Genomic DNA, 10,039 nt, shown 5'->3' with positions numbered 1-10,039 from the left:
TGTAAAGGAGAAACCATACCTCATATACTTTGAAACCATAACACCGTACTTAATACACACACAATTGCCAAGTATTGACAAACATCTAGCAATAAAGCTTAAATACAACTAGTAGCGTTGATAGATACTAAAAGTACAGACATCGCCCTTCGAGATAGTCTACACATACTTAGCGTCTACTAGGAAAACAACCTTCCATATTCATTGATTAGGCAAAAGAACCTCCAGTTTGATGCAGCATTGCATCTATTTCATCCCCATCTTCCATTTCCAACTGCAGGAGAAGAAATAATAGTCGGTCAGAATTCGAAAAACCAAACATCAAAATCAACATTCACACACATACTGACATATCGGGAGAGTGAGAAAGAAACGAACCTCATCAGGGGTCTGCTCGGCTCTGAGACGACGGCCATCAAACAGGAATGCAATGGAGTTGAACTCCACCGACTGTCTGTCGCAGTAAGCATTCATAAGCTTCTTCAGCTGGGTACTTCTCTTGATCCTGAAAAACACTTCATTCCCATCCTACATAATCAAACCAACATATTCTCAGCATTAGCAATAAATCACATACAAAGAGTATCCATTGTCAGCAAACCTTAAGACGCTTCGTAAAATTCCAAAAATTTGTAAAGTAAAAGGAGAAAACATTCAAGGCTGATATCAAATTCCTCTTTCATAAAACAATCCCTAATATCTAAAATATTAAGAAAATAGGATCAGTTTAAGGTATGCTGAACAGTAATTTCAGGCACCACATCAAAAAATAAAGGGCACATGCAAAGAAATTAAAAAAAAAAATCAAAATACCAAACATCACAAAATTTCTAAAATTTAGGAAAAATAGCAAATCCTAATTCATACGGGAAAATTCTAACAAGGGAAAATAAAAACATAAAACATAGGAAAGACAAAACATGCTTGATGAAACATTCAAAACCAAAGACATAAAAACAAAACAAAACCCAATTTTCCAGGGTATATGTTGATCAAGATTAACACAAATTTCCATAAACAGAAATAAAACCCTAATAGAGAGAGAGAACCTGGCCCTTGACTTTGAGGTTGATGTGGGCGGCCTGATCGGTAGGCTTCTTGTCCTCCTCCTGGTTCGTGACGCCTGACATTTTGCTTTGATTCTTCTCTGTGTGATCCGACTGCAGAGAGAGAGAGAGAGACTGTGTTTATGAGATGGGAGACCTAGAGAGCTACCACCACTTCCAAACACAATTCAATCATAACAAAGTTTGTGCCTCTCTCTCTCTCTCCACCCAACTGTCGTCCATTATTCGGACCAATTAGTTCGGCCTTACATATTCATTTAAGCTAAGGCCCATTTTAGATTAATCTCTCAAATTGGGCTTCTGTTGGGTTTGGATTGGAATGCTTGTAGTCTCTATGAGCATTATCACCTATTTAGGGAATTTGGATGTACGACTAGACTTATGATAGTTACCATTCACTTAAAATAGTAAATTGTCGTCACTTGGTAATACGATCTAATGATATTCTACTTTACTTGTACGTAAGAGGTCTTAGATTAGATTCACGCGAAATGCAAAATTGAATCACATTAGTATGGTAAGTCCATAGTATGGCTTAGCTCACTCTCTTACTAATTTTGTTTAGATACTATCTTTTGTTAAAAAAAATTAAAAAAATAAATAAAAAGAAGTAAATTCTGATGGTTGGTACTATTGACTCTCAGCCCATTATGAATAATGACATGGTTATTACCATTCACAATTTTTTTAATGTATAATTTAATTATTTATTTAGTATTGAACGGATGAGATTAATTTAAAAAACAAAAGTGACTATGATTATGCCACATGTCCATGTCTATCAAAATTCTTGTTTAGAATTTCATAAATGAATTTTTCTACATCTTAAAATCCTAGTAATTACATGTAACCGTTTGATTTTTTATTTTTTATTTGATTTCTTCTAATTTTTTTCTGAATATTTAAAATTTATTATCACGTGTCTATGTCTGTATTAATTTTTTTTTTTAGTACATTGATATTTTTACATTAGGGGGAGGAGGAGTTCGGCTAAGCCACACAATGGGCAACCTAATTTGGAATCGAATGCCATCTACAAGATTCGAACCTAAAACCTCTCACTTCCAAGTGAAGAAGAATATCACTAGATTGTAATACTGAGTGACAATTATTGTTTCTAGTATAAGTATTGTAATACCCTGATAATTTTTTTTTTAAATATGTGATTAGTTATGAATTTCAAATTAATTGAAGATTATGAAATTCAAATGAATGGAAATGTGAAATTCTGTTCCTGGACTCTATTATTAATTACATATTTTATAGTCGTATTCGGAGTTATGACGTATTTATATTTACAGAGTATATTTGTTCGAAAAGTGATAAAAAGATGAAAATGTACGAGGACGTATTTTATCCTTATATGTTTCGCCGTATTTCTTCGCATAGAGGTCGATCCTATGAGTTCGTAGGCAGAACTATTCGTGAAACGGTGTTATAACAAAGGAGATAAAAATGAGTGAAGGTAAGGGTAAAATGGTCATTTGACCATTAATCTAGAAGACTCCAGTTTTGCTGGAGCAGTAATCTGGGTGTCACGCGTGTGGCTAGGTTGGAGGGAAAAAAGGAAAAATGAAGGAAATGAGAGAGGGGCTGCCCAATCAGGAAATGAGGGAACCAGATCCCTCTTTTGACTCGTTTCCTTGTGTGACCCAACCTGGTTCTAGATAGCAAATTTTGACGATTTTTGTCGGGTTTTTCGAAAAATTCCACCCAACCACCACCTGCACACTCCACCCCGACCTTCACTCTCCCATTTCCACAAAAAATCTTAATTCAAATGCAAAAAACAAGTGTTGCGCGAAGTCTAAAGTGTAGGACGCGTGTGAGGGATGAAAAAATGAACCTGAAAACAAACACTACAACATAACGTCTGAATCCATATATGTAAAAAACAGAACCAAAAAGGGGGACACCGCGTTGAAGTGTCTAAATCCAAATGTAGAAAACTAAAGCCGTGTGAGGTGTGAAGTGTAGGAAGCGTGTGAGTGATAAAAAAATATTAAAAAAATATTAAAAAAAATCCAAGAAATGGACACTACATCACATCGTTTGAATTCAAATGTAAAAAATAGAACCATGATACAGACGTTGTGTTGAAGTGCCAAAATCCACATTGACCTATGTTGATGCACAAAACCGGAGGTCTTGGAACAACGTAAATCCGACCGTGAATCTGCATAAAATGTAAATAACACAAGATGTATCGTGGTTTACCCCAAGGTTTGGGCTACGTCCACACTGATTATGTATTTATTTGAGAAGTAAGGGAGAGAGATTTAGAACCTCTGAGGGAGAGAGTGAGGTCTCTGATAGCCTAGGCATTGGCCTATCCCAATTGTGAGGATGAGATGTCCTTTTATAGAATAAGGACTCCTAACTGTTTATACCATATTTAGGGCCTCATATTTAGACCTCGTATAAATACTCGGGGGACTTAAATGTAATTATGTAATAAAAGAAGGGGCAAATATGTAATTAGTGATGAGTCCTTATTCTATAAAAGGACCCCTCACCCTCACAATTGGGAGAGGCCAATGCCTAGGCTATCAGAGACCTCACTCTCTCCCTCACTTCTCAGATAAATACATAATCAGTGTGGACGTAGCCCAAACCTTGAGGTGAACCACGATACATCTTGTGTTATTTACATGTCATGCAGATTCACGGTCGGATTTACGTTGTTCCAAGACTTTCGGTTTTGTGCATCAACATTTGGCGTCATTTGTAGGGGTGGGCATAAAAACCGTCAAACCGCAAAACCGAATCGAACCGTATGAAAAAAAACCGAAAAAAACCGTGTTGACCGGAAAAGTCAACTTTGGGTGAAAAACCGAATCGAACCGTTTAACCAGTTCCGATTCCGGTTTCGAATGACCAAGAACCGGCCGGAACCGAACCGAACCGTTTTATTAATAATAAATAAATAAATTATATATATACACACATGTCATGGTATAATAGGTTGAAAAATTGGTTTCACCAAATTGCAAAGCAGAGGATCTCATCCTAATTAATTAGGGTTCACTTTCACTCACACGGCTTCACAAACAACACACGGCTTTACACACACACACTCCCCCCATTCCTGATTCCCCCATTTCACATAGCCGACCGGCGAGGCGACCCCCACTCACGACCTCTCACCCTTAACTGTGACGGCCCTCATCATCCCTCTTCCGCGACAGCTCACGAGTCACGACACTTCATCCTCTGTCCTCCCTCCTTGGTATTTTCTCTACTGTTTACTGATTCACCATAACCCAATTGGTCTCCATCCTTTCTGTCAAGTTTTTGGGTTTTTTTTTTCTCGCCGACTGAGAGGAAAATTTCAATCTTTCGTTGTAGAATTTGCAGAAAGGTTTCAAATTTTCAATCGCCGGTTGAAAGGGCAAGTCTCAGGTTAGTAGATTCGTTGAATTCTTGTGATTTCAGCATCTGGGTTTGCTTTTTAGGATCCATTTGGGCCCTTAAATGCTTCGTTTTACTATTTCCGTCCTGTTTTTTTAGATGAGTACTTTTATTGGTTTATTTATTTTTGTGTTTGTGCTTGAATTTTGTATTATAATTAACCTTAATTGACTTTGATCTTCATATGAATAATTTAACATAATTGTCTTCTGTTCTGCAAATTGTTTATTTTTTTGTTTCAATCAATGAATTTGTGCTTCAAACTGTTTCTCTATGTTTGCCATCGCTTGTTGTATGTAGAGTTTTTTGTGCTTCAAATTGGTTATGATATTAATTTGGGAGGTTGCCTCCATATTCTTAACAGCAGCATTTTTATTTTTGTCTATTTTAGGGATGACGAACCAATCAACATCACATGATTTTTGTTCTTCTGTTGCATCTGTTTCTTCATCATCGCCTTCGTCATTACCGGATCCAACACCATTACCACCACCTCAAACCCAATCCCAACCACCAACTCCACCACAACCCGAACCACCAATTCCACCCCAAGCACAATCACCAACTCAACCGAGTGGTATTCCTCCATTGCCTCCTCTTGTGAATAGTAGGCGTAGGGCAAAAGTGTGGGAGCATTTTGTTGAATACGATGACATAGAAAACATTGTGAAGCCAGATGGGACCAAAGAAACAATAATAAAAAAGAGAGCTAGGTGTAAGTACTGTACAACTACCTTTGCTGCTAACCCTTCTGGAAATGGTACTTAAACTGTTACAAAACATATTGAGGGAGGAAGATGTAAGGGTTACCTAGGAAAAAATCAGGATAAAAGGCAAAAGACTTTGTCTTTTGATGATGGTGTTGGTACTCTTATGGCTAGGGCGAATACGAAAGAGGATTGCGTAAAGGCGTTGGTACAAATGGTTGTCCTAGATGAGTTGCCATTTGCACATGTTGAAGGGAGAGGGTTTAGGTTTTTCTGTAGTGTTGTTTGCCCCCACTTTTATCCACCATCTCGTAGGACACTTGCGAGACACTTTGTCCTCATGTTTGATGAAATGAAAGCAAAATTGAAAACAGAGTTAGCCTCACATAGAGTTAGCCTCACAACCGACACATGGACAAGTCTTCAAAAGGTAAACTACATGGTGATAACGGCACATTTCATAGATAGTAATTGGAAGTTGCACAAAAGAATACTAAACTTTTATGTCATAGCTAATCACAAGGGGAACTCTATTGGAAAACTTCTTGAGGTTTGTTTGCTAGAATGGGGTTTGGAGAATGTTCTAACCATCACGGTCGATAACGCTTCTTCAAACAAGGTGGCAATAGAGTATTTGAAGACAAAGATGTGTCATTGGCAAAATTCACGAATGATACTTGAGGGAAAACACATGCATGTCAGGTGTTGTGCTCATATTGTTAACTTGATAGTTCAAGATGGTTTGAGGACGTTAGATAAATCCATCTTAGCTATTAGGAATGCATTGGTATATGTAACGTCTTCTCCACAAAGGGTGGAAGCTTTTAGGAGTTGTGTTAAGAAGGAAAAAATTGAATGCAAGGGTCTTGTTTTTTTAGATGTGCCAACGAGGTGGAATTCCACCTATTTGATGTTAACGAATTCTTTGAAATTTGAAAAAGCTTTTGTGAGAATGGAAGATGATGAGATTGCATACTTGTCATGGTTTGGTGAAGATTTGCCGGGAGAAGAAGAAGGGGTGGGTGGACCTTCCAATGGTAAAAAGAGGCATGGGCCACCAAATATGGAAGATTGGAGCAATGCCGCTATCTTTGTCAATTTTTTGAAAGTGTTCTATCAAATGACATTGAAGATGAGTGTTACTTTGCATCCGGCTTGTCATAATACTTTTTCTGATTTGCTTGCAATTGACGAAGAGATAGTTGATTTGTTCATCAAAGAAGATATGTTATTAACTCAAACCTACACAAGCTTGATATTGCATGAAATGACACTAAGCATGAAGGCAAATTTGATAAGTATTGGGGTGATCTTGTTAAGGTGAATCCTTTTCTATTTATGGGACTTGTACTTGATCCAAGATATAAACTGGGCTATGTGCCACATATTTTGAAGCATCGTGGGTGTAGTTTTGATGAAGCCATGGCTAAGAAGGATGAGATAAAAAGTCTAATCTTCAAATTATATGATGAATATGTTCCTTCTTCCAACCAACCAAGTGGTTCTAGTGCTAATAGTTGTTCTAATACTACTAGTACTACAACTACTATTAGTGGGGCTGATCCAAATCAACATGGAAAAGGGAAAAAACGAGCGGAAATGGACGAAAGTTGGATAAAAAAAGTTGAAGCAAGTAATGCCGTGCTCTCGGACCATGAGTTTGATACATACTTGTTAGCTCGCAATGAAAAAGTGGAAGTAGGTCAAGATTTTGATATTTTAAATTGGTGGAAATTGAATGGTGTTCAATACCCAGTGTTGGCATTAATTGCAAAGGAAGTTCTTGCAATTCCGGTCTCAACGGTAGCTTCAGAATCTGCCTTTAGCACGGGAGGAAGTATTGTGAACTCATATCGTTCTTCATTGACTCCTCTAATGGTAGAGAGGATAATTTGTACTCAAAATTGGTTGATGTCAGATAACATCACAATTATAGACGATAAGACAATCTTGGAAGATATAGAGTTTTATGAAGCACTTGAAACAGGTATGAATACTTATTTTTCATTACTTTGTTTTTGTTTTTTCTCTTGTTTTATTGCATGCTTACTTTCTTATTTTCTAATAAGTTCTTAATTTTTATATGTTCTAGAAAAAAGGAATGGTGGCACATCTAGCATTGGGGAAGGCCCATGAGGTTAGTCCTCTGCAAGTTCTTTCCCGTGGGAAAGGCAATTTCTGAGGAGGTTTGATAACATGCGACCTTTATCTTGCAAGGCAATGCGACCATTACCTCTCAAGTCATACGTTTTGTTGTTTTGGTTGTTTTGGTTGGCACTGATTTGGATTGGCTTGCCCTTATTATTTCGTGGCTCAGCCTTCTGTCTATTTGCTATACTTCAGCATCTTTTCATCTGTTTAGTGTACCCATTTGTTCGACATCTTTATCTTTTTATTGTACTAATTTCTTCCAAAATAGTACAACAATACATGTATTTTCTCCTTTTCTTTTCTGTGAAATTCATGACTTCCGATCCAGCATCATGTTGTGGAATATTTGTATCCATGTGTTGGTCATGCTGGCTGGCATTATATGATGCTGTGTTGTTCTCATGTGTTCTTACATTTTTCCTCTTCATTAACAATCCAGGGCAACCAAGGCACCACTTGCTCACAACTGGATGGAGTGTTTTTGTTAGTTGTAAGAAATTAGTATATGGGGATGCATTTATATTCCTAAGGAAAGTCTGTAGTCAATAAAGAGGATTAATTATTTTTCTTTTGTTAGCTTAACATTAAGTTGGTGTATTGTTTGCTTATGTGTCGTTTTACATGTATGTTCCAGAGGTGAAAATAGAGCGCTGCGTGTTGGAGTAAGGAGACTTATGAGACAACCAAGCAATATGCCATCTTCTGCTATTTCTAGTCATTTTTGCTTGCTGCTGTTGCTTGCTGCTGTCGTTGTGTCCTTTAATGCAATTTCAATATTTCTGTTTGCTTGCTACTGTTGCTGTTGCTACCAATATCAGGAGACTAATGCTGCTTGAGTAATTGAGTTCTTCATTTTTTTGTTTGTTGACTAACTGACCAATGCATATTTCTATTAGTTGTCTCTTTTTATTCACTTGGTGCCACTGCCAAAGACATTTGCATTAAAAAAGATGTATTGTATGCAACTTATATAATCGGTTTTAAAAGATGTATTTGAATGTATGATGATGTGGTGTTCAAATAATTTAGTATTCAGAACCGTAAACCGGTAAGAACCGAATCAGAACCGGTGTAAACCGAACCGTAAGGTTCTAGTAATAAATTTAAACGGAACCGCACCGAACCGAACCGTTGATATTTTCCGATTCCGGTTCCATTTTAGGGGTGGAACCGCACCGAACCGCACTGTGCCCCACCCCTAGTCATTTGTGGGAATCGACACAAAAAAACTATGTCGGTTCTCTTTCATTTTTTTCCATCAAATCTCACAACATCCACCGTGAATCTGCAGAAACCCAGGAACCAAAGTCACTACAAAACCCAAGGGACATCGGCCCCCCTCTGAAAAATCCCTCTCTCTGTCTAGTTTGTTTCACAACCTTCAAACCAAAGGTCTCACTTTCTCTCTCATCAGAAGAATCTCCAGAAGAGAGAGAACATAAAAAATTCAAACAAAGGAAGAAAAGGAAGAAAAAAAAACACAAAAAAAGAAGAAGCACAAACTGGCTTTGGTATCGGAAAAATGAAATCGAAAAGGGGAAACATGTCGTGCTCCGTTACAGTTGCTAACTCGCCGATGCTTTCTCCACCGTCGTCTCTGTTCTGCAACAAATCCTCCATGATCTCTCCGGCCCCAAAGACCTTACCTTTACCTCCACTGCCGTCGGGATTGGCTTCATGTTCGGGTCCGAGGTCTCCAGTGACGCAGCTGAAGAAGAAGAGGCCGGTAAAGCTTTGTATTCCGGTGGTGTCCCTGGGATTTAGGACTGCTCCGCCAACGCTGTCGACGGTCGGTCGGAGAGAGATGATGGTGGAAGATAGAGAAGGGTACTACTACGTGTGTTGCAAGAGAGGGAGGATAGAGGTTTTGGATGATCACTACTCAGCTAGTCTTAATCTTGAAACTGTCATTTGGAGGGACGACCGTAATGCATCGTCGTCGGCGTCCTCCTCGTCCCATGGAATTGACCAGAGAAACTGGAGCGATGTCAATGTTTAGGCAAAATTCAAGCTCTGGCATGCCCTCTCCAAAACCCTGGCCGAGAGGACAGCGTGGGCTTTAGCAATAGACCGAGGACTGAACATGGTTTCCATCAATAGGGGCTGTTGCTAGGCCCCGATCTCACCATCACAGACCCTTATCTGAAAGGAACGGTCGAGATGTACCAAGACGGGCTGTTGGTGACTGTTGATCTCAAGTTCATTATGGACGCGCACATCTCCATCTTTGAAGACGTGTCATCCTACGGAAGATACATATGCTTCGACAGAGTTTAAGACTCCTCGTCGGCAAGCAAATCTACGACCGCCTCTGCTGCTGTCGTTCTCCTTAACCCCACCGCCTCTGCTGCTGCCGGCCCCACCTATCCTCTGCTGCATCCATTTTATTGTGAAATGCATGTCAATGAATCAGATGAACATCACACCGACGATGAGCTGTGAACGAGAGCAGAAGAGTTTTCAGATGACAGCACAAAAATCAAAAGAGAAAGGCAATGGAAAACAAAGTGAAAAGAAAAAGGAAAAGGAAAAGATGCTTTTACAAATGGTATCTTCTTGCTTTTACAAACAGGAGCTGGCTACTTTCCAAAGTGGAAAGGAACAGCGTCACCAAGTGGAAGCCAGATCTCTTGCAACGCAGAGATAGAGAGGTGCGGTGGAAAAGGAAAAGCAGAAAACAAAAGCAAGGAATAAATACCCCAC

General features: G+C 38.7%; 1 protein-coding gene and 1 long non-coding RNA gene across 3 annotated transcripts; one reads left to right on the top strand and one right to left on the bottom strand.

The window, feature by feature from the left end:
• Nucleotides 1–1,392, bottom strand: LOC103428250 (small ubiquitin-related modifier 1). Its single transcript, XM_008366350.4, has 3 exons — nucleotides 1,050–1,392; nucleotides 379–528; nucleotides 1–274 (listed from the first exon to the last, which is right to left on the bottom strand). The coding sequence occupies exons 1-3, from the start codon at nucleotides 1,128–1,130 to the stop codon at nucleotides 209–211; spliced, it is 297 nt and encodes a 98-aa protein (XP_008364572.1). The 5' UTR covers nucleotides 1,131–1,392; the 3' UTR covers nucleotides 1–208.
• A 2,723-nt stretch (nucleotides 1,393–4,115) lies between these two features.
• Nucleotides 4,116–7,811, top strand: LOC103424193 (uncharacterized). 2 transcript variants are annotated; one of them, XR_011579394.1, is made up of 4 exons: nucleotides 4,116–4,296; nucleotides 4,416–4,469; nucleotides 7,278–7,371; nucleotides 7,776–7,811. It is a non-coding gene; the product is annotated as an uncharacterized lncRNA (long non-coding RNA). The 2 variants fall into 2 exon arrangements; XR_001788670.3 differs by lacking the exon at nucleotides 7,776–7,811 and having other exon boundaries at nucleotides 7,278–7,663.
• The last annotated feature ends 2,228 nt before the right edge of the window (nucleotides 7,812–10,039 follow it).

Source organism: Malus domestica, chromosome 03 (genome assembly GCF_042453785.1).
Source record: "Malus domestica chromosome 03, GDT2T_hap1".
Classification (NCBI taxonomy): Eukaryota; Viridiplantae; Streptophyta; class Magnoliopsida; order Rosales; family Rosaceae; genus Malus; species Malus domestica.
The sequence above is the reverse complement of the archived record's forward strand: the minus strand, read 5'-3'. Positions and strand labels throughout refer to the sequence as shown.

Bases quoted from the DNA above. Each gene is read 5' to 3' on its own strand.
- LOC103428250 (XM_008366350.4), bottom strand. From the start codon at position 1,130: ATGTCAGGCGTCACGAACCAGGAGGAGGACAAGAAGCCTACCGATCAG. The intron at 529-1,049 runs GTTCTCTCTCTC...TTGATTATGTAG, and splicing joins ACCTCAAAGTCAAGGGCCAG to GATGGGAATGAAGTGTTTTT. The intron at 275-378 runs GTTCGTTTCTTT...CTTCTCCTGCAG, and splicing joins CCGAGCAGACCCCTGATGAG to TTGGAAATGGAAGATGGGGA.